At 32.1% G+C, this 27,394-nt stretch overlaps 2 protein-coding genes across 3 annotated transcripts in view; both read left to right on the forward strand.

Moving 5' to 3' along the window:
• Positions 1 to 3,690: 3,690 nt before the first annotated feature.
• LOC107014432 (probable inactive receptor kinase At1g48480) lies at positions 3,691 to 6,656 on the forward strand. Its single transcript, XM_015214338.2, has 2 exons — positions 3,691 to 5,193; positions 5,643 to 6,656. Exons 1-2 carry the CDS (start codon positions 3,816 to 3,818, stop codon positions 6,248 to 6,250), a joined length of 1,986 nt encoding a protein of 661 aa, XP_015069824.1. The 5' UTR covers positions 3,691 to 3,815; the 3' UTR covers positions 6,251 to 6,656.
• A 7,217-nt stretch (positions 6,657 to 13,873) lies between these two features.
• The window catches only part of LOC107014440, a 31,103-nt gene continuing 17,582 nt past the window's right edge, over positions 13,874 to 27,394 (forward strand). The window contains exons 1-4 of one of the 2 annotated variants that reach the window (XM_027915805.1): positions 13,874 to 14,265; positions 21,611 to 21,743; positions 21,820 to 21,882; positions 22,007 to 22,062. In XM_027915805.1, coding sequence (XP_027771606.1) covers positions 21,618 to 21,743; positions 21,820 to 21,882; positions 22,007 to 22,062 — 245 coding nt within the window. In that variant the 5' untranslated portion in view covers positions 13,874 to 14,265; positions 21,611 to 21,617. Of the gene's footprint in view, positions 14,266 to 21,584; positions 21,744 to 21,819; positions 21,883 to 22,006; positions 22,063 to 27,394 lie in introns of both variants that reach the window. The other variant, XM_015214355.2, reaches the window with a different exon arrangement.

The following is a 27,394-nucleotide window of genomic DNA, read 5'->3' on the forward strand; positions in this document are numbered from 1 at the left end:
ATATAAGATAGAGAGAATACTATATGTAACCATTTATCAATAAAGGCTATTTTTGTTACAGTTGAAGATATACTTTAATTTTCATATTTGATTTAACTTTCTTAGTTAAGGTGAAAACTAGAGTCAAATTACATAATTAGCAATCCTGATTATGTTTACAATTATATTTTGAGGCAAACAAAAAAATATTAATATATTCTTAAATAATATGTAATACTTCTCATTATTTATTTAACTTTGACTTTTTACTTGTTCATTTTTATTTATTATTTTTGACAAACAAAAAAATTTTTTTTTCTTATATATCCTTAATTTATTTAAAATCTCTTTAATGAGTAAATTAATTTTAAATTTTTATCAATTAATAGAAATAAAATAGTAAATTCACTATATGAATTATTATTATCCTAATAAATGTTTCAAATAAAAAATGAACAAATAAATAATAACATAGTATTATCCCAAGAGATGTTCAAGTCCAAAATAAACAATAAATAAAATAGAGAGAGTAAATAAATTTGAGATTTATTAAATATAGATGCAAATTCAATGTTTTAAAAAAATGACATGAGCAGGGTCAACTATCCTCAAATTTTTCTTCTGTACAACATACATAAAGTTCGACACAATAATAATATAAATAATTAATCTATTTATAAAATAATAGACGTAAGTAATATTTAAATATTTTCGTTATTGAATAATTAGTTCATTATCCTGCTGAGATAAGTTAGTAAGATGAGACAGTTGAAGAATAATGTCTCAGTTAGGTGAAGTCTTCATTAATTGCTCCCACTAACTAACTTATTTCTATTCATTGATGACTTTTTTTAGTTTAGTATTAAAAATTTCAATATAATATGATAATTTGGTGTATATTATGTCCATTCCTAATTCAATGGACAAAGAAATTATTGATTCTTGATTTGAAATTTAACTATATTTGAAATAAAAATTAAGTTTTTATCGTTTGAAAATACTATTATTGTTATTTGATGTTGAGAAAATTGAAAAGAAATAAAGTTAAGGAAAGAGAGTTTTGGATTTGGTTGGTTCTTGTAATAATAAAAATGAAAAATTGTGAAAGGGATTAAATATGTCACATAAAGGACTAGAAAAAATTTACGCATATCAAGTATTTATGTTTTATTATTATGTAATTTAATAAGATAAAATATATGTTAATTAATTGAGATTAAGTAAAATAAATTATAAATATAAACACATGACATGCATGTATTGGTTTGGTGTAAACACTCAGTACGAATAAATTTTACTCCATCTCTTTCCTAGCATGTCAAAGTTATTTTTCTTTGCGTTATTGAATCGATTTGTTGTATGATCACTTAAATGATATTTATAATAGTTATGTCTTTTATTTTGTTAAAAAGGTTTATAGTCCTTCACTTTACTAAAATTAAAAAAATAAAAATTCTCAAACTATATTTAAAGAATCAAAGATGAATCTAGTCTCATGGACAGAAAATATTTTTAATGCAAAACTCCATTTTAACAGTGAAGTTATTTTCATTATTATTTAAATTGTAATATATGTAAGTTGAAATTGAACAAATCAGACAATTAAAAAATATTGAATTGAATCATCGAATGATTTACGATGCTATGGCAACGATATAGTATTTCAAAAATTCAAACTAAACATATTGAACTAGAATTCTTAAAATTTTACAGTGTTTTTGACATTTGATTTTCTTTATTAATATTATTATAGTTTTATATAATAATTTCTGTATTTTTTTAATACCAGATTGAACATTAGCTAATTAATTTATGCATAATACTATATAAAAAGAATTACACATGAGAGATTAAAAAAACTATTTTCATTTTCTTATTTTTTTATTTAGTTTGAAATTAAGGACAATTCTATTTTATATTATTCATTGAATATCCCATTTTTTAAAAGAATAATTTATTTTTAAAAAGAGAACACCACAAAAAACACATGAAGTTTATTCTTTTTTCCTTCCACAATATTTTCTTCTATCATTTAAATAATTTATTGGTAAACAACCTTAAAAAAAGTGAGAGAAATTAATAAAAAGAGAACCCCAGATCAAGAAATTCAAAGAACAGATAGTCCAAAGTTGCAGAAGCTGCTTTTTTTCATTAAAAAATAAAATAAAGTCTTTAAAGCTTTTTATCCAATCAAGAAATTCTATGACAAAGCTGAACAACATAAAAGAAAAAAAGAAAGCTCAATAAATTATACTCGTATCGATTCATATTATATGATATACTTTTTAGTAAGATCATACCCTTTAAAAAATATTTAGGCAATTTATAAAAATAATCGTGATATAAGTGTTAGGATCGAATTCACACACCTTGATGAATGAAGAACACAAAAACTTTCTAGAAAGAGATGAGAGACCTAGAGAGAGAAACCAATATTTCGTGGTAATATCCCGTGAATAAAATTTCACGGCGATGGGGTATATATATTAATTATTCAGAGTATTTTTGGTTTGAACATTAATATATGACAGTACATCAAATATTAATCAGGCTCCACAACCTAACAATAAGTGGTTTGAATATAGATCAACAAAACTTCAAATTTAACAAATTTTATTTAATGAATAATAATTTCATCTTTCGCATGCTTATATATTTTGAAGTTAAAATTTAAAAATTTAAATTATTGAAGATGTGAATTTTTAAAAGTACTTGAATTTCTTTTTATGTTATTTGAGTGAATTTTAAAAACATTTGTTTTCTTTTTAAAATGTGGTCAAACAAATATTTAGAAATAGATTCTCAAATTTGCTCCTCAAATTTATGATGAAACGCTAGCTTTGACTCTTGAAGATTTTTCAAAGGTTAAAGATTCAAAGTCACTCATTTTTATAGGATGTAATTTCCTTCGCCCACTCCGAAAAAGTCATTAATAAGATTTTTCTAATTATAAAAACAACACCGTATATCACTATTTTAGATTTTACGTATTTTAATAAACTATGCAACTTTGTGTTTTATAGTTTTATTTAGTATTCCTTAAAATTAAGTTTTTTAATAAATAAATAAAAGAAATTAACTTGTTTTAATTAACTAAAAATTGATCAACGAATATGAATAAATCATTTAGTTTTCCTTATGTAAATTAAATTTATACTTTCAAAGTTAATAACTTTCAAGTGTAAAATAGAAATAATAGTGTTATTTATACATTGATTTTGGTAAGTGACAATGTTACTCCTTCCATCCACTTTTAATCGTCATATTGCGCTTTATGAAATTCAAATTGACTAATTTTCAAAGTTAAATTACAAATTACATTAACTCGACATTTAAACATGAAATTTAGATATTAAAATAATTATAAAATTATAATTTTTTACAAAGTAATGTTAGTCAAAATATTTATAAATTTGACTCTAGAAAAAGGAATATTATAATAATTAAAAATAAATAGAAAATAAAAACCATTTAATTTTTTTAGTAAGGATGATATTGGACTCCAAACTCTTTTTTTTAGTAAGCATAAAACAGTCTACTTTCTTTATACTTAATTATACCTATCAACTCTGCTAGCTGTTGACCAAAACCAGAAAAATAAAAATAAAAAAATTAAAAACAGCTAGGGTTTCTTTTTTATTTATTACATTTTACACCCTGTATTTTTAATTTTATCTACTTTTTCCCCCACAATAATAAAAAAACAAACAAGAAACCAGTGTCACTTCATCCCCTTCCTAATATCAGCCAACAACAAAAGCAAAACGCTTACTACAGCAGCTTTCTTGAATTTTTTTGTCTTTTCTTCTTTTCAATTCTTCGTTTTTCTAGCATGAATGTATAAGTTTTCAGGCAGAATGTTGGGTTTTTATCGAGCTTTTATGATGCAGAAGTTGTCAATGTTGCTGTTTTTTGTTCTTTTTTACAGTATAACGAGTTCTGCAGATCTGAACTCCGACCGGGATGCTTTACTGGCGTTACGAGCCGCTGTGGGTGGTCGGACTATGTTATGGAATGCTTCTAACACAACCCCATGTAATTGGGCTGGTGTTTTATGTGAGGATAACCGTGTTACTGTTCTACGGTTACCGGCGGCGTCACTTACCGGTGAGATTCCGGTGAATACCATTTCGAATCTTACTAAGGTTAAGACGATTAGTCTACGTTTTAACCGGCTTTCGGGTTCTCTTCCTTCTGATATTTCTAAACTTGTTGAGCTTCGTAATCTTTACCTTCAGGATAACGAATTTGTTGGTTCTGTTCCTTCTTCGTTTTTCACGCTTCATTTAATGGTTCGTCTAGATCTTTCTAATAACAATTTTTCTGGAGAAATACCATCCGGGTTTAACAATTTGACTCGTTTGAGAACACTTTTGCTTGAAAACAACCAGTTTTCTGGGTCTATTCCGGAGTTAAAGCTTTCGAAGCTTGAACAATTTGATGTCTCTGGTAATAGCTTAAATGGGTCTATTCCGAAGAGTCTTCAAGGAATGCCTGCTGGTGCTTTTGGTGGGAATTCACTTTGTGGGAAGCCGCTTGAGGTTTGTCCTGGGGAGGAGACTCAGCCTGCTATAGCTACTGGTGGGATTGAAATTGGGAATGCGCATAAGAAAAAGAAGTTGTCTGGTGGTGCAATTGCTGGCATTGTTGTTGGATCTGTACTGGGATTCGTTCTGCTGTTGTTGATTTTGTTCGTGTTGTGTAGAAAGAGGTCTGGTAACAACGCGAGGTCTGTTGATGTAGCTACATTTAAACATCCGGAAACAGAACTTTCTGCGGAGAAGTCCAATGTGGACGCTGAAAATGGTGGTGGTGGAAATAGTGGGTATTCAGTGGCGGCAGCTGCTGCGGCTGCAATGACGGCTACTGGAAAGGGAGGAGAGATCGGCGGAAATGGTATTAAAAAGCTGATCTTTTTCGGGTCTGATAGACCATTTGATTTGGAGGATTTGTTGAGAGCTTCAGCTGAGGTTTTAGGGAAGGGGACGTTTGGAACAGCTTACAAGGCGGTGTTGGAGATGGGCACAATTGTAGCTGTTAAGAGATTGAAGGATGTGACCATATCTGATATGGAGTTCCGGGAGAAAATCGATCAAGTTGGACAAATGAATCATGAGAATTTGGTGCCTCTTAGGGCATATTATTACAGCAGGGAGGAAAAGCTTCTTGTCTATGACTACATGCCAATGGGTAGCTTGTCTGCACTGCTTCATGGTGAGTCAAAGTTGTACTCTTTCCTTTTAAATTGATAATACTTTTGTTGTTGTAGGCACATATAGTACCTGAGGGCAATCTCTATTGCTTTTTCTTGTTTTAGTCTGTGGATTGGTTAGTTGGACTTGTTGCTTACTGTAGTACTGCATGCAATGCATCTTTTTGTGGGAGATCATCTAGCTGAATGAAAGATGAATGTCTTGTTTTAGTATGCCTAGTGTGACTCTTCGTTTATGTGTTGCATTTTGTATGAATTTGAACATTTCTTTTCGATGAATTCTAAAAGCACGAGTTCAATTATTGATAATTTCTTCTCATTTCTCTAGATTTGGTAAATGTTGCTTTTATAGCCTGTGAAACTCAGAAACTTATTAAATTGCTAATAGATTGTAAGATGATTACTATAATTTTATTCGTGATATTCACTACTAAGCTCTGTTATTTTCCAGGAAATAAGGGGGCTAGCAAGACACCACTGGATTGGAAAGTCAGGTCAGGCATTGCCCTTGGTACTGCTCGGGGCATTGAATACCTACACTCTCAAGGTTCAACTGTCCATGGGAACATTAAATCATCCAATGTTCTTCTCACCAAATCATATGATGCACGAGTGTCAGATTTTGGCCTAGCCCAGCTGGTTGGGCCTCCAACTTCCCCAACTCGAGTTGCTGGATATCGTGCTCCAGAGGTAACTGACCCACGCAGAGTAACCCAAAAGGCAGATGTATATAGCTTTGGTGTATTGCTTCTTGAGCTTCTTACTGGGAAGGCACCCACTCATGCCCTCCTGAACGAGGAAGGTGTTGACTTGCCAAGATGGGTGCAGTCTATCGTTCAAGACCAATGGACTTCACAAGTTTTTGATATCGAGCTCCTCAGGTACCAAAGCGTTGAGGAAGAAATGGTGCAACTCTTGCAGCTCGCAATAGATTGCTCGACTCAATATCCCGACAACAGACCTTCTATGTCTGATGTCGTTGAGCGAATTCAAGAGCTGCGTCTCTCAAGCTTGCGGGTTACTCAAGAACAGTCTGATTCTGTCAATGAATCTGATTGAGGTGGTCCTTAGTCCTTTTACATGTGCAGTACTTGAACTAAAGAAGCACCATCACCGATTTACAGAATCCCATTTAAGCATATTAAACTTTATTAATGCTCTCTGTTGGTTAGTAGGGCCTATCTTCTTTCATTTAAATTTTAACAATTTTATGCCCTTTCCTTTTTCTCAGTTCTCCATTGTAGTTGAGCTAGAGCCCTTTTCATTTTCCTTTGTGTGGGGGGGCCATTCTCTGTACCATTTGTTCTTGTTGGTTGGATAATGGTTGCTGTAATTATTACTTTCAGCCTTTACTTTGCTTTCACTTTAACCAACTCCCTTGAGAACTTAATACCTACCTTTACATTTAGGAGGTTTGTTGTTTGCTAGTAGTAAATTAATGAAGTTCTTTTCTTTTTTGGTTTCCCATCTGGTGTTCTGTTACTGTATTGGAGCTCGACTATTTAGGGGAAGCGCTCTCTACCAAGAATTGTCGTGCTTTGTTTGTGGATTAGGACCGTTTCTTTGGTTTCACGGATTGTGTACCCTCTTTTACTTCGTTTTTGATGATCTCTTGTCACTTTATCCAAGTCTTAATTTAAGTTATTAGTTGTCTTTCTTGGAAGTTGCATGATGGCATAAAGAAATAAGCCTCTTGGGGTTTACGTACCTTTTTCTTTTATTTTGCCTCGTACTATGCATCAGTTGTTTGCATCAATTCGATAAATACATGAATCATGTCTTCACAATCATGTGCGGATAAGTTTTTACCACCAGCTATGTGTGCTTCTTTTGATCCTGGATATTACTGAAGCTAGTGAATATTTAAGGTTTCAAAGATAATTTTGTTAGTACAAAAGGTGGCAAGACTGATTAAAACTCTAATAGTACTTGAGTGATTGTGAGACTGAAAACGAAAGATACATGAAAAGTGGTGTCAATTAGTGACATACCTATTCATGATTTGCGAATTCGACAGAACTCAATATTTAACATCACTCTATATGTATATATTTTGAAATATATGTTAAATTCTGAATTCGTCACTATTATTAACAAGATGAAAAAGTGTAATAACTAGTAATTATGAAAACCCAAGAAGTTGTTTCCTCTAGTGGTCCACATATATTTTGAAGACAAAATTATTGGTAACAAATTAGTAGAGTGAGCAGACACTGGAAATTTTAGTGGTCCAATCAAAATTTGTTAGCATCCAAAGCATTGAAAGGATTTTACCATATCTCTCAAAGGTCTCATCAACCTTGGATCTATTTGACATTGGGCCAATGACAAGCTCATATAACAAGCCAAAAATAAAAAAAATAGTCAAGTAAATATATAAGAAACAAAATTGTAAAGCTAACTTATTTTAATTTATGTGACCCTCTTTTTGGTGATATTTCTATAATGTATTTGCTTGCTTTGTCCTCACTGGCATTTTGAATTGAAATTGTTGTGGAGCTGTTCTTTACCCCAGTGTGTTTATACAATTGAATGCCTAAGCATGTGCTATAACAAATAAGGTTTCTTCCCTTGAGGTGGACCACCTAACCACTTTTGAACATGTCTCTGCTCCAATCACTATTATTATACTTACTTCACTATTATTATACTTACTCTTATCCTCGAAGGTATGGTCCATCGTCAATGATTTGGTAAGAAATCGAAGGAAATATAACAACAATAACAAGCGTAATGTAATTCCACAAGAGAAGTTCGGGGGAGGAGGGGGGGAAGGTCTGTTAGCTTTACCTGTATCTTGAGAGGGTAAAGATGTTGCTTTTGATAGACCCTAGACACAGTTTTAGCATTAGGCAAAAATAAAGACATAGAACAATAGCAAAATAACTAATACGATAAGTCTAAGCAAGGGAAATAAGAAGTAATACTAGAATCGAAGAACTAAATAGATAAGAGTAATACTAACAAAATTGAAAAGGGAACTAGACACACTCAAGTACCTGTTAACTTTCTATCCTCAATTTTCGACCTCAATTATCATACTATTATTATCAAAGTCACAACGACTTAACTTAATCAATTCTCGACTTCCATTATCATGCTATTATTATCAAAAGTACGAAGACATAAATTTCAATTAAATGGGTAAAAATCAAAGAAAATTACGTAGCAAATCTCCACAAAAATAAATTTAAAAAATGATGGATGATTTCTTTCTATGTATTTAATTCTTGATAGATAGAATCACTCAATATATGTATAAGTGAAATGTAATATATATCCGACGAAATAGTCCAGATGTGCATATAGACACTCCCTCACCATTTCACCAAAGAATTCAAAAATGATTTCCAAATACAAACACCATACAAAGTATAAGCTATATAGCAAGATGAATTTATTTTAGTGTAGATAGAGATAAGAAAATTTTCATCCACCCCATCCTGCTTCATGTGGAATGTCACTTTAAAAGTCAATAGTATTTATCTTTTAGATGATTTTTCAAATGCTATTATATTTTCTTTTTCCAATTCTCAAAGTAAAAAAATTGAGGTCCAAGAAAGTACAAAGTACCAAATGATCATAATATATGGGATTTTAAAAAGATTTATCAATATGATTATAATGCTTAGGTTTTAGGTACAACGGAGCATATAATATGATTCTATTTATCTAGTATTGTAACAACCTTAGCCACCTAATTAAAGGCCTTAACAAATAAAAGTTGTTAGTTAGGTTAAATCACCAGAAAATACAAACATATATATATATATATATATATATATAACTTCTCTTCCCAAAGGTTATCAGAATACTTACTTAAGTAATGCAAGAAGAGAACGCTCATACACCCTCTCCAAACTTACCTAAATAATCCTTAAGACTACCTAAGTTTAGATCATGTCTACTTATTCAATTTACTCTCCCTATCTAGAGTCATTCATATGACTTCCCTAGGTAAAAAAAGAAGTGACCATTCCTATGCCCCTGTCACACCTTAACTAAGCAATCCTTAAACTACTCTAGGTAAGTACTTATTCATTAACATACATTCCAGCTAATGTCATTATCTTTATTAATTAATTAAGAGAAATTCATCACATAACGAAATTCAAGTAATGATCTTTGAGAAGACCTAGGGAGTCACTACTAACATCTTCAAAGCCTAATCGTGCAATGTCTAGATAGCGTCCCATACCATCACCTAAGTTTCATAGAACTTCTCAAATACTATTAGGTATCACATATGATGATAATAGGAAATAACCGACATAGAGCCTCATCCTTAACTAGAGCTACTTCCCAAACCATACTCACTAGGTGATTAGCCTTTGATCTCATAATGTATTTCAATAAAGGAGTACATGAAGAGGTTCCATATCTAGTTCATAACCTTATCACATTTCACCTTACCAAAGAGGGTCCACTATGGCTACCTACAAATGGCTAAAAGGATAGATCAATGGATTTCCTAAGGATGATTTCATGTCATTCTAACCAATCAACCCTAACTCCACCATTTACACAAGAAGGATATCATTATGACTTTTAACTTCAAGGATCTCATAATCTTCCAACTAGATTGAAGGTTCCATATAAAGGACCTTCTTTTCAATGTTCAAGGTAACATGACAATCATACATACAAGAGTAGAAGCTTTATCATACTATATCAAGAACTCATATTAACATTATACATGTATCAATTAAGGGACACAAGTCTACCAAAATAAGACACACACATACTTCACATATAGCATATCATTCTAGAAGAACATAGTCATAACAAACATTATCTATAGGTCACCCTATTCACTACNTATATATATATATATATAAGCTAGATTAAATATATACCATTTGTCTCATTTGCATACACACGGCGATCTTAAGTACGACCCTAAGAGATATGTATATTACGGATTACGATAGAAGGTTAGTGGTAGTTGAATATTATATTTTTTTTGGCGAGGTAGGCGTGGTGATAACTATATTAGTCATATTCATGCGGTTTATCATCTATCATAATTATTTTCTTTTGATATTTGTTACAACGTTTTGTTAATTTTATGTTGTTTATCAGTTATTATTGTTCATCCTTTTTAATGTCCTATAATGCTTTTCTTATGCACTTGAACTGGAATTTTTCGAGAACTGTTTATCTACTTTCATAAAATAACAGTAAAATATATTTATATTTAATTCTTCTCAAATTACATATGTTGAATTACATCGAATATATTATCATCGTATAAAATACATGTTATCACCGCTTTTTTTCTTTCTAATTTATGATTATTGTAAGAAATCTACCTTGGCCTTTTTCTTTTTTTATTGATTCTCAGACTGCTATTAAATACTATTATTTGTTGTGATTAAAAGGTACCTAAATTTAAGTATAAAATAATATAGAGGCATGCTAACTATTTTTTATTTTATTTTATTGGCTCTGCTCCACTTGTGATTTCAGGTTATTAGAACTAAAATCAATTACCTATAGGACAAACTCGAAGGCAACTATTTAGTTGGACAATTTTTTTTCTCTGGGTTGACTAAACTATCAAATTCTATCGATTTCGAAGAAAATAAATTATACATAAATATTATATTATATTTGAAGATTAATATTGTCGGTTAGAAATAGCGAAGTTTAAGCATGTGGATGCTTTTTAGACTCTTAGAATTCTTACTAATACTAATCTAATATTAATTTGTTTAGTACAAAATAGAAACTTTTAAGTTTTAAGATGTTTGGGTAAATACCAAAATGCTTATGAGCATCACCAGCTTATTAAGACATTTTGTTAAAACGAAAAAGTGAATAAAAATCACTCAGACACATCATAGGCATTTTTGTTTAGTTGAAGATTTTTATTCATAATTTTTTAGGTACTTTCCAATCACAATCCTTAGTCTATCTTTATCTCATATTTGTCATTGACCCTTTTAATCATCTTTTATACTTTAAAACTTATTTTGTAAACTTCGAAAAACTTTGTTTATGGCCGTTGAGTGGTTAGTATTTAAAACTCAAACGATAATAAATGGACACTTTGGCTTATAGGACCCTTATCTAAAGGAAAAATAATTATCAGTTTAAAATATATTTTTATTTTGTTATTAGTTTTGTCAACTTTTAGAAATACTTAAAACAATTTTGTATAAAGAACTTTCAACTTAACAAAAGTGTTGTATCCAATTGAGAACTAATCAGGAATATTTATTCGCTCATTCACCCATTCGCCCATTCGCTCATTACTTCTTTCGCTTTTCTTTCTGGTCCTCTCTGAAAATTTTAGGATTTTACCGTTATTTTTTCACTACTAAAAAAATAGTGAATACCGACCTAAAAATTATCACTACTGGAGGTCAGTATTGTTAAAAATAATAAAACTAGTGGATTTTTAGGCAAAATAAGGAGGGAAAAAATTCGACCTCAAACGGTCGGTATTTTTTGCGGAAAAAATTAATTACAATAAAAATCAACTTCTTGATGTCGGTATTAAATAAAATAAATGAATAAACATATTTTATTTTTGGTATTTTTATTTCATCAATATTCAAATACCGACATCATAAGGTCGATATTTTTATTTCATCCAAATACTGACATTATGAGGTCGGTATTTTTGTTTTATCCAAATACTGACATCGTGAAGTTGGTACTTTTATTTCATCCAAATACCGACCTCATGAAGTCGGTATATTTTCTTCATCCAAATATCGACCTCATGTGGTCGGTATTTTTACTTCATTTAAATACTGACTTCATGAGATCAGTATTTATCTTTCATCTAATACCGACCTAATAAGGTCAGTATTTTTATTTCATCCATATCCAAATACGACATCATGAGGTCAGTATTTTTATTTTATTCAAATACTGACATCATGAAGTCGGTATTTTAATTTCATCCAAATACCGACCTCATGAAGTCGGTATTTTTTCTTCATTCAAAAATCGACCTCATGAGGTCGGTATTTTTACTTCATCTAAATACCGACTTCATGAGATCGGTATTTATCTTTCATCTAAATACCGACCTAATAAGGTTGATATTTTTATTTCATTGATATCTAAATACCGACATCATGAGGTCGGTATTTTTATTTCATCTAAATACTGACATCATGAAGTCAGTATCTTTATTTCGTCCAAATACCGACCTCATGAAATCAGTATTTTTTCTTCATCCAAATATCGACCTCATGTGGTCGGTAGTTTTACTTCATCTAAATGCCGACTTCATGAGATCGGTATTTATCTTTCATCTAAATACCGACCTAATGAGGTCAGTATTTTTGTTTCATCCATATCCAAATACCGACATCATGAGGTCGGTATTTTTATTTTATCCAAATACTAACATCATGAAGTCTATACTTTTATTTCATCCAAATACCGATCTAATGAAGTCGGTATATTTTCTTCATCCAAATATCGACCTCATGTGGTTGGTATTTTTACTTCATCAACATATCGACTTTATTAGATTGGTATTTATCTTTCATCTAAGTACCGACCTAATGAGGTTGATATTTTTATTTCATCCATATCCGAATACCGACATCATGAGGTCGGTATTTTTATTTCATCTAAATACTGACATCATGAAGTCGGTATTTTTATTTCATCCAAATACCGACCTCATGAAGTCGGTATCTTTTCTTCGTCTAAATATCGACCTTATGAGGTCGGTGATGTTATTTCAGTTAAATAACGACCTCATGAGGACATTTTTGCGTAAATTAAAAAACAAATTTTTTTTTTAATATCGACTTTCAAAAATCGGCAAAATTAAATATCATGCAATTCAATTAGTTCTAATTTAAATATTTATATCATGCAATTAACTTTAAATAAAATCGTACTCTGGATGACGATTTTATATAAGTTAAAAAATAAACTAATATAAAATACCGACCTCTCGATGTTAATATTACGTATTTAATATGATTCTTTTTATTTTTCTTAAAATTTAATGTGATACCGAGCTTATGAGATCGGTATTTTTTATTATTATATCTAATTCATTTTAATAAAAGCGTCATTCGGAGGTTGGTTTGTTTAAAATATTTCTAATAATCATAATTTTTGTTATTTAGCATAATACTAAAATTTCATTTGAAACTTACAATTAAATTATTCAAAAAGTGTAATAATTTTGTATACTTTATCAGAAAAAGTTAAACTTCGTGAATTTTTTTTTAAAATAATATATAATCCATATTTAGAGAATGAAACTGTGCTAATGTGAATTATGATATAATTATACTTATATTTCTAGAGTAATTTACAAATTTATTAGTCCGTACAAATCTTTCATACGTTGAGTAATTATGTATGAAATACATCATCAACGAAAGAAATATCTATGATCAATTTAAGGCGAAATTTATATATTATATTTAAAATTATATAATTAGGAGAAATATAATTTAAATTTATAAAATTAACTTGATCGATAAATTAAATTTATTAAATTATACTTCTATTAATTTTTTTTATATATATATACCGACCTATTTAAATTATTATTTTATTTAAATAATATTGACTTTACGATGTTAATTTTTATTAAATATAAATAATTATTTTAATAAATACCAACATTTTGTGATCAATAAATTAATTATTCTATTAAATACTTCTCTTAAGAAAAAAAAAAATAATACAAAACCCTAAGTCAAATTTTCTCTCTCATACTCACCCCCTTCACCCGCCTCTCTCTCTTTCCCTCATCTCTTCTCCCCTCGCCCCTCGCCCCGCTTTCCTCTTCTCCTCCTCCGAACGGATCACCGGCGATCAGCAGCCCCGGCGACTCCTCTCTCTCCCTCTCGTCTTCCTCTTCTCCTCTTCCCTCGACCCCTCTCTCTTTCCCCATCCTCTCTTCTTTCTTCCTCTATCCCCCTCCCGTCTCTTCTCCTCAGCGAACTCCAGGCCGCCAGCAGCTCCAACCAACGACAGCAATCCTGCAGCTCGGCTAGAGGGCGATAGCAACAACACCAACTGCTCAAGCTGAGGCTCAAAAGCCTGTGATTTCGTACCAAACGGATCTCCTCAGATCCGTCCAGGTTTGTTTTCCCTTTTTATTATTACCTCATAATTTTCTTAATGATGTTCATAATTTATCAACAGCTTGTTATCCCTTTTTATTATTACCTCATAATTTTTTTATTGATGTTCATTAGTCTTTAGGACCACCTAAAGGAACTAGTTTTCTGATTTTGTGCTTTCTGCAATGCCAATAATCCCTCAGTAAAGGAGGAAAGTGATGCATTATTTGGTTGCACTAGTGGTTAGGTATCACTTAATAAATATAATTGCAGCAGCCTTTACTAAAGAGTAAAAACTCCATACTATGTAATTAAAATCACGCTGAGGTGTTATTATTTCTATAGTTTTTGAGAAAATAAAGTAGATGGAAGATGTAACACTATTACTAGGAAAATATTCGAAAGCATTAATGAAGAAAAATAATAGAATGTAGGTAGGTGGTTTTACAATTTAATGTGATAGCTAAGTTCAATTGGTTAAGCATTTGTGGACATTAGAGGAAGGGGAAGCTTTAGTACTTGAGATGAGAGAGAGAGTGTCTGCAATGCAAGTAGAGCTTCACATGACATTGCGAAATCAATGATTAATTAATGCAACAGATCAAAAAGGTTGCGGTAGAGTGGTAAATACTATTCACTTCATAAGTAATTAGAGGCTCAAATTCGAGTACTTGGAATAAAGTTGTCACTGATAAAGAGTATTTTACCACCTAAACCAATATTGACATCCATCGAGTGGATCTTGCTATTAAAGAGTATTTTAATCCAAATTAGCTAGATGGGAAAACTAGTACCGTACATGGAGTTTAGGTTAACATAATAATCTAAAAGATTCAAAAGCTTGAAATGGTCTGAAATTTGCACTTTTGTACTGTTCTATCATGTTGGGCTCCATTAACAACAAAATTTCAATCTCTGAAGCCACTGATCAGTTCAGTTGTACACTTGGTACTGTTTTTTTCTTAAAATATTGACCCTTTTGTTATCATTTGACCATCCAAATTCAAATCTTAATGTATTCAATAATAAATCTTCTATACTGATCATCGTTATATATAATGTGAGAATTATTTCCTTGCATGTGTTATACTTTTATTATGAAAAATTGATTCTGTTTACCTTAATTAAATTGATTCTGTTTACCAATCGTTTTTGTTTTCATTTAGTTGAAGTGTCTCAATATTAGCTAATCTAGTAAATTGCAACTACTTGATAAAAAAAATGAGAATCAAGATTTTTTGATTCAAAAAGTTGAAAAAATGAGATCAAGATTTTTTGATTCAAGAAGTCGAAAAAAGTAAGTAATAAGCTAATAAAAAACGGAATTAAGTTGGTTAATAAGTTAAATTGGTGAATATATTATTGAATTAAGTTAAAACTAAACTAATTAGACTTAGAAAGTTGTTAAGTTGTTTAATAAGTTAAATTGGTGAATAAAGTGTTGGAATTAAGTTAAAACTAAACTAATTAGACCTAAAAAAGTTGGTTAAGTTCTTCTAATAAGCTAATGTGATTTAGTCGGTTAATATAGTGTTGGAAATTAAGTTAAAACTAAACTTATTACACTTAGAAAGTGTTAAGCTCTTCAAATAAGCTAATGTGATTTAGTTGGTTAATATAGTGTTGAAATTAAGTTAAAACTAAACTAATTAGACTTAGAAAGTTGTTAAGTTGGTTAATAAGTTAAACTGGTAAATATAGTGTTGGAATTAAGTTAAAACTAAACTAATTAGACTTAGAAAGTTGTTAAGTTGGTTAATAAGTCAAATTGGTGAACATATTATTGGAATTAAGTCACAACTAAATAATTAGACTTAGAAAGTTGTTAAGTTGTTTAATAAGTTAAATTGGTGAATATAGTGTTGGAATTAAGTTAAAACTAAACTAATTAGACTTAGAAAGTTGTTAAGTTGGTTAATAAGTTAAATTGGTGAATATGTTATTGGAACTAAGTTAAAACTAAACTAATTAGACTTAGAAAGTTGTTAAGTTGGTTAATAAGTTAAATTGGTGAATATGTTATTGGAACTAAGTTAAAACTAAACTAATTAGACTTAGAAAGTTGTTAAGTTGGTTAATAAGTTAAATTGGTGAATATGTTATTGGAACTAAGTTAAAACTAAACTAATTAGACTTAGAAAGTTGTTAAGTTGGTTAATAAGTTAAATTGGTGAATATGTTATTGGAACTAAGTTAAAACTAAACTAATTAGACTTAGAAAGTTGTTAAGTTGGTTAATAAGTTAAATTGGTGAATATGTTATTGGAACTAAGTTAAAACTAAACTAATTAGACTTAGAAAGTTGTTAAGTTGGTTAATAAGTTAAATTGGTGAATATGTTATTGGAACTAAGTTAAAACTAAACTAATTAGACTTAGAAAGTTGTTAAGTTGGTTAATAAGTTAAATTGGTGAATATGTTATTGGAACTAAGTTAAAACTAAACTAATTAGACTTAGAAAGTTGTTAAGTTGGTTAATAAGTTAAATTGGTGAATATGTTATTGGAACTAAGTTAAAACTAAACTAATTAGACTTAGAAAGTTGTTAAGTTGGTTAATAAGTTAAATTGGTGAATATGTTATTGGAACTAAGTTAAAACTAAACTAATTAGACTTAGAAAGTTGTTAAGTTGGTTAATAAGTTAAATTGGTGAATATGTTATTGGAACTAAGTTAAAACTAAACTAATTAGACTTAGAAAGTTGTTAAGTTGGTTAATAAGTTAAATTGGTGAATATGTTATTGGAACTAAGTTAAAACTAAACTAATTAGACTTAGAAAGTTGTTAAGTTGGTTAATAAGTTAAATTGGTGAATATGTTATTGGAACTAAGTTAAAACTAAACTAATTAGACTTAGAAAGTTGTTAAGTTGGTTAATAAGTTAAATTGGTGAATATGTTATTGGAACTAAGTTAAAACTAAACTAATTAGACTTAGAAAGTTGTTAAGTTGGTTAATAAGTTAAATTGGTGAATATGTTATTGGAACTAAGTTAAAACTAAACTAATTAGACTTAGAAAGTTGTTAAGTTGGTTAATAAGTTAAATTGGTGAATATGTTATTGGAACTAAGTTAAAACTAAACTAATTAGACTTAGAAAGTTGTTAAGTTGGTTAATAAGTTAAATTGGTGAATATGTTATTGGAACTAAGTTAAAACTAAACTAATTAGACTTAGAAAGTTGTTAAGTTGGTTAATAAGTTAAATTGGTGAATATGTTATTGGAACTAAGTTAAAACTAAACTAATTAGACTTAGAAAGTTGTTAAGTTGGTTAATAAGTTAAATTGGTGAATATGTTATTGGAACTAAGTTAAAACTAAACTAATTAGACTTAGAAAGTTGTTAAGTTGGTTAATAAGTTAAATTGGTGAATATGTTATTGGAACTAAGTTAAAACTAAACTAATTAGACTTAGAAAGTTGTTAAGTTGGTTAATAAGTTAAATTGGTGAATATGTTATTGGAACTAAGTTAAAACTAAACTAATTAGACTTAGAAAGTTGTTAAGTTGGTTAATAAGTTAAATTGGTGAATATGTTATTGGAACTAAGTTAAAACTAAACTAATTAGACTTAGAAAGTTGTTAAGTTGGTTAATAAGTTAAATTGGTGAATATGTTATTGGAACTAAGTTAAAACTAAACTAATTAGACTTAGAAAGTTGTTAAGTTGGTTAATAAGTTAAATTGGTGAATATGTTATTGGAACTAAGTTAAAACTAAACTAATTAGACTTAGAAAGTTGTTAAGTTGTTTAATAAGTTAAATTGGTGAATATAGTGTTGGAATTAAGTTAAAACTAAACTAATTAGACATAGGAAGTTGTTAAGTTGGTTAATAAGTTAAATTGGTGAATATGTTATTGGAACTAAGTTAAAACTAAACTAATTAGACTTAGAAAGTTGTTAAGTTGTTTAATAAGTTAAATTGGTGAGTATAGTGTTGGAATTAAGTTAAAACTAAACTAATTAGACATAGAAAGTTGTTAAATTATGTTGGTTAATAAGTTAAATTGGTGAATATAGTGTTGGAATTAAGTTAAAACTATACTAATTAGACTTAGAATGTTGTTAAGTTGTTTAATAAGTTAAATTGGTGAATACAGTGTTAGAATTAAGTTAAAACTAAACTAATTAGACTTAGAAAGTTGTTATGTTGTTTAATAAGTTAAATTGGTGATTATAATGTTGGAATTAAGTTAAAACTAAACTAATTAGACTTAGAAAGTTGTTAAGTTGGTTAATAAGTTAAATTGGTGAACATATTACTGGAATGAAGTTAAAACTAAACTAATTAGACTTAGAAAGTCGTTAAGTTGTTTAATAATTTAAATTGGTGAATATAGTGTTAGATTTAAGTTAATACTAAACTAATTAGACATAGAAAGTTGTTAAGTTGGTTAATAAGTTAAATTGGTGAATATAGGGTTGGAATTAAGTAAAAACTAAACTAATTAGACTTAGAAAGTTGTTAAGTTGGTTAATAAGTTAAATTGGTGAATATATTATTGGAATTAAGTTAAAACTAAACTAATTAGACTTAGAAAGTTGTATAATAAGTTAAATTGGTCAATAAAGTTTTGTAATTAAGTTTAAACTAAACTAATTAGACTTAGAAAGTTGTTAAGTTCTCCAAATAAGCTAATGTGTTTTTAGTTGGTTAATATAATGTTGGTATTAAGTTAAAACTAAACTAATTAGACTTAGAAAGTTGTTAAGTTCTTTAAATAATTTAATGTGATTTCGTTGGTTAATATAGTGTTGGAATTAAGTTAAAACTAAACGAATTAGACTTAGAAAGTTGTTAGGTTCTTCAAATAAGTTAATGTGATTTAGTTGGTTAATATAGTGTTGTAATACTAAGTTGCAACTTACTATTAAATTGTGTCAATTATAATCCAATAAATTGTAATACAACTTGATTGATCTGGAAAAAGATAATGTGAATACATATATACAAATTCACTACTTATATTAAAAAATAATAGATGTATATTGAGATTCACTATTTGTGTGTACAAACAATAATGCGACTCATACAAAAGATTGATCATTCGTTTTCACAAAATAATAAAGGCTATTACATTTTACTGTGAACAGAAAACCATATGCAGAAGTGCATTGGCATACCAAAAGTGACCACATAGTTCAAAATTATAAATAGTTGATTTTCCAATCTTTCATTAGTTAGTTCATCCCTCCAAGTAGTCCATTCATCAAATGCTTCAATTGTATTAATATATTCATGTTGATTCTCCATGTGGAATTTCATTTCCACATCTAAGGGATCAACTTCCATCTCTCTTCAAATGAAATTGTGCATCAAACAACATGTACTAATAATTCTATCGTGAAACTTAATCGAGTACTATGAATGACTTCTAAGAATTTTCCAATGTCGTTTTAATAGTCCAAATGTTCTTTCAATAACATTATGCGCCTTAATATGCTTTCATATTAAAGAGATCTTCTTGACATCGAAGTGATAAATTGTCACCCGGCCAATCCTTTAGCCAATATCTATATCCTTGATAGGAAGACACAAAACCATTTACATTTGTATATCTTCCATCGCACAAATAGTAATTGCCTAAAATTGTAATCAATAATATGATTACTTTAACTATTATTCTATTTTGATGTGGTAGAAATAAAATAAGAACTTGCCTATTATTAACTTTTAACCCATTTCTTCGTACAACATCTCGCAACAACCATGTATACATAAATAATTTTTTTGAAATTTCTATCACAACCCCCCCCAAAAATCGCATCGAATACCCTATTCAAAGCGTAACCCCATCAAAAAAAATTTCCAACGAATACAACCTTATTTACCCCAACAACATCAAACTCCATTGAAGAAACAATTTTTTTTTTAAAAACTTTCCTCGAAATGAATTACGCTCACAACAATTAATAAAACCTAATTAGAAAATAGTAGCAACTACCCTAACAAATCATCAAAATCCCCCTTTTAACTAACCCCTCTTTGTAAATTAAGGTTAGAGCACAAATAGATTGAGAGGAAATTGGGGCTTGACGAAGTCTTTTAGTATTGACGAAAAGACTAAGAATTAAAAGCAAGATTCTTGTCTTGATTAATCCAAGTGAGTTTCTAAATTTTTTCAATTTGCAATTGTTGAAACCTCAAACAATTTTGTAAAGAAGCTGAAAAGTTCGTGGGTAAAGAAAGCTCATTGGCACCAGATGAGAATTTGAAGACTCTTGTCATGGTAGTAGCAATCATGGCTGCTGAAGCAAGATTAAGAGTTTCAATCTTTCAATATCCCCTCCAAAATTTGCTTTTTATGGATCTACTATTTATGTAATAAGGTTGGACTTTGGGTCGAATATCAAATAAAATAGCAAGTGAAGCGGATCAAAAAATTAGAGATGAGTTTTTTAAAAGTTGTGCAGCCACATGGCATTCCGTCATTTATAATATATATATATATATATATTAAGTGAGAAGCTGCAAAGATGAAAAGTTGGATTACCATTTAACCCCTAGACTAAATTAAACATCTTATTAATTCAATACTATTTTTTTTTGTGAATTAAGTTATTTATTAGGAAGAGAATGTGAAAAAACAAGAGTCAATTAGGATTTCTTATATTAAATATAAATATCATGTGATGTTAGAAATCTACTCTTTTTTTTAATGAAATAATAATAATAATAATAATTAAAAAAAAGTGAGAAGAAATTTAGGAAAAAGTTAAATTGTTGATTTCCCAATATTAAATTAAAATGTTATAAAATATCTAATTTATTATATTAAGTTTTACAATAATATAATTGATATGTATTTGTGTATACAGATGGATCAATTTCCGTGGTACTGCCACTTATTTCAATACTCTAAAATGACTTGTCATTTTCCCATACCAATTCAATGTTTTAAAGTTCTTTTCAACTTCTAACTGTTAACTTTGTGGATTTATAAATAGTCAAATCAGTGAAGACTAGATCCATTAATGTTCTCCCCCTCCCCTTCTTCTTCTAAATTCATCTTCAATGTGATTGGTAGGGTTTCATTGATATTTCTCATATGTCGATTATGAATTATTAACTTATTATTATGTTTGATTATGAATTATTTTTGGGGTGCTAATAATTTTATCACGATATACATAGTTTCTTCCTTTATAAATTGAACATAAAATGTTAGTCCACTGGACTTTCTTATGAACATTTTAATTTATTGATTATTCTTTCTTATTTAGACTAATATATTGATTTGTTTAATCTTTTTCATTTTGTATGCATATGATGATATATATATATATATATATATATATATATATTATATTTTTTAAGTTTCATAATCTCAGGGAAGAGTCCATATATCTTGCTGTAGTTACAATATGGGGATTGGCCATGGTGTTGACTCCCTCATTGTTGTATTGCTGCTGATTTCAATGGTTTTCACTTGTGTTGCTTACCGCCCCGGTGACATCGTTCCAATGAGCAAAATGGGTCAATACCACTCTGTACGTATAACCCGTTTACTATTTCAATTTACGAGCTTTTATGTTTGATTTTTTTCTGTGGTTGATTTACTTGCAGTCGAGGACTGTTTGGCATGATATGATTGGAAAACATTGTCCCATTTTCGGGGTTAATCGGGAGGTAATTTCATTTCCCCATACATTTCTTGAGTTTGTGCTTCTGGGGTTGTAACTTTTTAGGGATTTTGCTGCTGATCTCTTTCATTTTTGTGTTTATTCATGGGGTTGAAATATAATTGGTGTAGGTGTTGATACCGATTCCAAAACCAACTGGTTTTACTGGAGCTGATCCTTACAAGATGTGAGTTTCATGAAAGACAAAACTTCCCGCTTTTTCTTATTTTCTTGGAAATTCAATCTACTTGTTTTGCCTTAGATTTATTATGGTGGGATTCAACTTGCACATTCATGATAATGCATCTGATATTGGAGTTTTGGTATGGGAGTGGGTTCATTTTAGTCCTTCAAATATAACCTGAGCATTTTTTATCCCTTAGCCTTTTGGTCTCCCGAATATAATCCACTTAAAAGTAATGGTGTTAGACCCATGTGACATCCACACGGCTTGTAATATATGAAACCCATCGCACAAACTCATTTTCCCAATTCTAAGGGAGAGTTGTCGCACTTTACGACCATTTTGTTGTTGCCTTTAAGGAAAATGGTTATCGTTTTTGAGTAGGACTGATAATTGCGTTCTTAGGTATTGTCTTCTGATATAAGTAGCTACTACTATATTAATCCTAATAAATGAAGAGAGCAAGAAGAAATAAAATGTGCATCAATCAAGAAAGAGGGTCCCTTATTTCTTTCCCTCATTTAAAGCCGTCCATGAGACTTTCATCTCACACGTCTCCTAAGTGATTAAAGAAATATTTTCTTTTTGTTTTGATTGCCTTCCTTGTGTATGTATAAGACCTAATTTGTTCAGTTTCTTAAAAGGATTACGTTGAGCTGCTTTAGAATTTTCTGTTTTGGGTTAACCAAAGATGCATAGAAGATACTGCTTCAATGATAAACACCCTTGTTTTTTGTTAGGCTGATGAAGCAGTTTGTTCCTCTTTTTCACTTGTAAATATGGTTTCAGCCCAACTAAGGTGTTCTATTTATAAATATATACACATTGTTACCTTCCTCAAAAAAGAAAATATATTTGGTCTTCATGTCAACTGGAGTAGAAGTCTTACTCTTTCCCATCAATGTACCTTAGGTACACATTTAAGCAGACAATCCTGCTTTTGGGGCAAAAACCTTATAAAGATATGGAAGGCCAGCCTTTATCTTAGCAAGTAAATTGAGATACTTGATAGGTAAACTCAAAGTCCTCGGAAGACCAACCACTAAGTCCAAGTCGAAACCTCAATAATCTGAGTCAGACCACCAGGCTTAAGATGCTCTGCCTTAACCTGCTGACAATTAGGACACTTAGCCACATATTCTGCAATGTCCTTCTTCATGCCATCCCACCAATAAATCTGCTTAAGATCATGATACATTTTGGTGGACCCAGGATGCATGGAATATCTGGAACCATGGGCCTCTGCCACAATCCTGGTCCGCAAATCATCCACATCTGGTACACACAGCCTGTCCTGGTATCTAAGTATGTCATCACCTCCCAAAGCGAAGGATTCATTCATTTTTAGCAACACTGAGTCCTTCATCTCTATCAACACAGGATCAAGATGCCGACCCTTCTTGACTTCAACTACCAAGGATGATTCAGAACTAGGATGAACTGAAACACCCCCACTAGTAGAGTCAACCAATCGCACTCCCGGTCTGGCAGTCTGTCTACCTCTTTCACAAGCTCCTTCCTCTCATCCTCAACGTGGGCTGTACTTCCTATGCTCATCCTGCTCAAAGCATCATCTACAACAGTAGCCTTACCTGGATGGTAGTGCACATTCATGTCATAACCCTTCAACAGCTCCAACCATCTCCGCTGACCTAGATTCAACTCCCTTTGTGTGAACACGTACTGGAGACTCTTATGGTATGTGAAACATCAACGTGCACTCCATACAGATAATGTTTCCACAGCTTCAGTGCAAACACCACAACTGCCAACTCCAGGTCATGAGAGGGATAATTCTTCTCATGAACTTGAGCTGTCTGGAAGCATAGGCTATCAACTTACCAGCCTGCATGAGAACACAACCCAAACCAACCCTAGATGCATCATAATAAACCGTGTAATTCTCACCACACTTGGGTAGAGTAAGCACCGGGGCTGAAGTGAGTCTATCCTTGAGCTCCTGAAAACTCTTCTCACAAGTCTCCGTCCATTCAAACTTAGCGTTCTTCTTCGTCAAAGCTGTAAGTGGGGCAACAATAGAGGAAAAGTCCTCCACAAACTGCGGTAGTAACCAGCCAATCCCAATAAGCTACGGATATCGGTAGGAGTAAGAGGTTTCGGCAAGTTCTTAACAACTTCAGTCTTCCTAGGGCCCACCTCTACACCTTGATCGGACACAACATGACCCAGGAAGGTCATTGATCTCAACCAGAATTCACACTTGCTGAATTTGGCATACAACTAATGCTGTCTAAGTACCAGCAAGGTTAGTCTCAAATGCTGTTCATGCTCTTCCTTGGTCTTAGAGTAGATGATAATGTCATCAATGAATACTATGACGAAAGAGTCAAGATATTCACGGAAAACTCTGTTCATGAGATCCATAACTGCAGCAGGTGCATTCCTGAGACCAAATGACCTAACCAAGATCTCATAATGACCATAACGGGTACGAAAGGTTATCTTTGGGACATCTCCATCCCTAACCCTAAGTTGATGATACCCTAAACGAAGATCAATCTTAGAGAAGAATTTAGACCCTTGGAGCTGATCGAACAAATCATCGATTCTGGAAAGTGGATACTTATTTTTTATAGTGACTTTGTTGAGCTGCCGATAATCGATACACATTCTAAGGGTTCCATCCTTTTTCACAGACAACACTGGAGCACCCCAAGGGGATATGCTCTGCTGAATGAAACCCTTATCAGTGAGGTCTTTAACTGTAGCTTCAACTCTTTGAGTTCTGCTGGAGCCATTCTATAAGGAGGAATAGAGATTGGTTTAGCATTGGGTTCTAAGTCAATACCAAAGTCAATCTCTTGAAGGGGAGGGACTCCGGGCAAATCTTTAGGAAACACATCTAGGAACTCATTCACTACGGGCGCGGAGCCTATGAAGGAATGTCATGATCTAAATCATTAACACTCACAAGATGACATAGTAATCCCTTGGACATATCATTTTATTAGCCTTAAGATTTGAAATCAAGGGATTAGGATGACTCGAATTGTACCCCTCCCAGACTAACTCTTCTTCATCAGGGAAGTGAAATCTCACCACTCTACTACGACAGTTCAAGCAAGCATAATAACTGTGAAGCTAGTCCATGCCAAGAATAATATCAAAATCATGCATGGGTAACTCAATCAAGTTTGCACACAATCTTACCACTTACAACTAATGGGCAATCCTTGTATACCCTATTAATTCTTACATTTTCTCCTAAAGGCGTACTAACCACTGTAGGATCATGTAGAACTTCACGTAGTATTTCAAAAGTAAGGGCAAACAGAGGAGTCAAAGGAAAGCGTAGACCCTGGATCTAGTAGAGCATAAATAGAAGTTGAGAATACTTGCAGCATACTTGTGACAACATAAGCAGACTTTTTTAGCTCATCCCTGCCTTTCAGGGCATAGAATCTGTTCCTCTTGAGAGGCTCGGCTGCTGTTGCACTCTGAGGGTTAGGCCTAGGCTAAGCATTATCTCCAGCCTGACCTCTGTTCTGTGGACAAGTCTCTGACCATGTGTCCACTCTTACCACAACCATAGCAGGCAATAGTGCCCTGTCTGCACTCTCCACTGTGAGCTCGGCCACACTTAACACAATTCTTCTTAGGACGCTGCATCTCACCTCCGTTGCCCCTCTTGAGTTCAGGTCTGCCACCTCTCGATGTTGTACTCCTCTGAGAGTTAGAAATCCCCGAACTCTGTTGCCCCTTCTTGAATTTGGGCTGCTCACGGACGCCAAAATTGTTTCTGTGGCCTCCATGGCTGGGACCTGCCTGATCTTGAGGCCTAGGCCTCCTAACATTACGAACACCTCTCTTCTTGCGGCTGTCCTATACCTGCTGGACATGCACAATTAACTTGGAAATGTCCATATTATCATGGAGCATGCAGACCGACACTCCTCCTCCAGGTCTCCATTGATTCCCGTGAGGAACCTGCCCATCTCATCTCTGTTGTTCTAAACTAGGAAAATAGCATACCTGGATAATTTCAACAAAGCTAAGTACTCTCCTCATTCTTGCTATTAAATATTAAGGGAAGTAACATACCTTGATAGCTTAACAAACTTTAGGGAATACTCCCTGACCATCATAGAGCCTTGTTTAAGGTTGATGAACTCCTCAACCTTGGCCTCCCTCATCTCTCTTAGGAAGAATCTCTGCTGAAATGTTGTCTTGAACAACTCCCATGTGACTGGCACTCCACCTAAGACACGACTATCTTGCCACATCTTGCACCAAGTCTTTGCAACATCCTTGAGCTGGTAGAAAGCCAGCTCAGCCTTCTCAATATCAGTGGCCCCCATAGCCACCGGGATCTTATGCACCTCGTCTACAAACTCTTGAGGATTTTCTTATGTCTTAGCCCCTGTGAATATGGGAGGATTCATCCTCGTGAAATCTCGCAGTCTGTCAGTCATGCTGCGAACCGGTGGGTTCTCCCTCTGAACATCCTGCCGGTTGACTTGGGTAGTCATAGCCTGAGCCTGCATCGTGATGGCCTGTGCCATCTGGGCTAGAGATGCCCTCACCTCAAATCAGAATAATAAGTCCACATCAACAATATTGAGGGCATCTCTAGCCCAGATGACACATGCCATCACGATGTAGGCTCAGGCTATGACCGCCCAAGTCAACCGGCAAGATATTCAGAAAGAGAACCCACCGGTTCGCAGCATGGCTGACAGACTGCGTGATTTCACGAGGATGAATCCTTCTATATTCACAGGGGCTAAGACACCAGAGGATCCTCAAGAGTTTGTAGACGAGGTGCATAAGATCTCGGTGGCTATGGGGGCCACTGATATTGAGAAGGCTAGCTGACTTCCTACCAGCTTAAGGATGTTGCACAGACTTGGTGCAAGATGTGGAAAGATAGCCGTATCTTAGGTGGAGTGCCAGTCACATGGGAGCTGTTCAAGACAACATTTCTGCAGAGATTCTTCCCAAGAGAGATGAGGGAGGCCAAGGTTGAGGAGTTCATCAACCTTAAACAAGGCTCTATGACGGTCAGGGAGTATTCCCTATAGTTTGTTAAGCTATCAAGGTACGTTACTTTCCTTAATATTTAATAGCAACAGTGAGGAGAATACTTAGCTTTGTTGAAATTATCCAGGTATGCTACTTTCCTGGTTTAGAACAGCCGGGATGAGATGGGCAGGTTCCTCACGGGAATCAATGGAGACCTGGAGGAGGAGTGTCGGTCTGCATGCTCCATGATAATATGAACCTTTCCAGGTTAATTGTACATGTCCAGCAGGTAGAGGACAGCCGCAAGAAGAGAGGTGTTCGTGATGTTAGGAGGCCTAGGCCTCAAGATCAG

Source organism: Solanum pennellii, chromosome 3 (assembly GCF_001406875.1).
Source record: "Solanum pennellii chromosome 3, SPENNV200".
Classification (NCBI taxonomy): Eukaryota; Viridiplantae; Streptophyta; class Magnoliopsida; order Solanales; family Solanaceae; genus Solanum; species Solanum pennellii.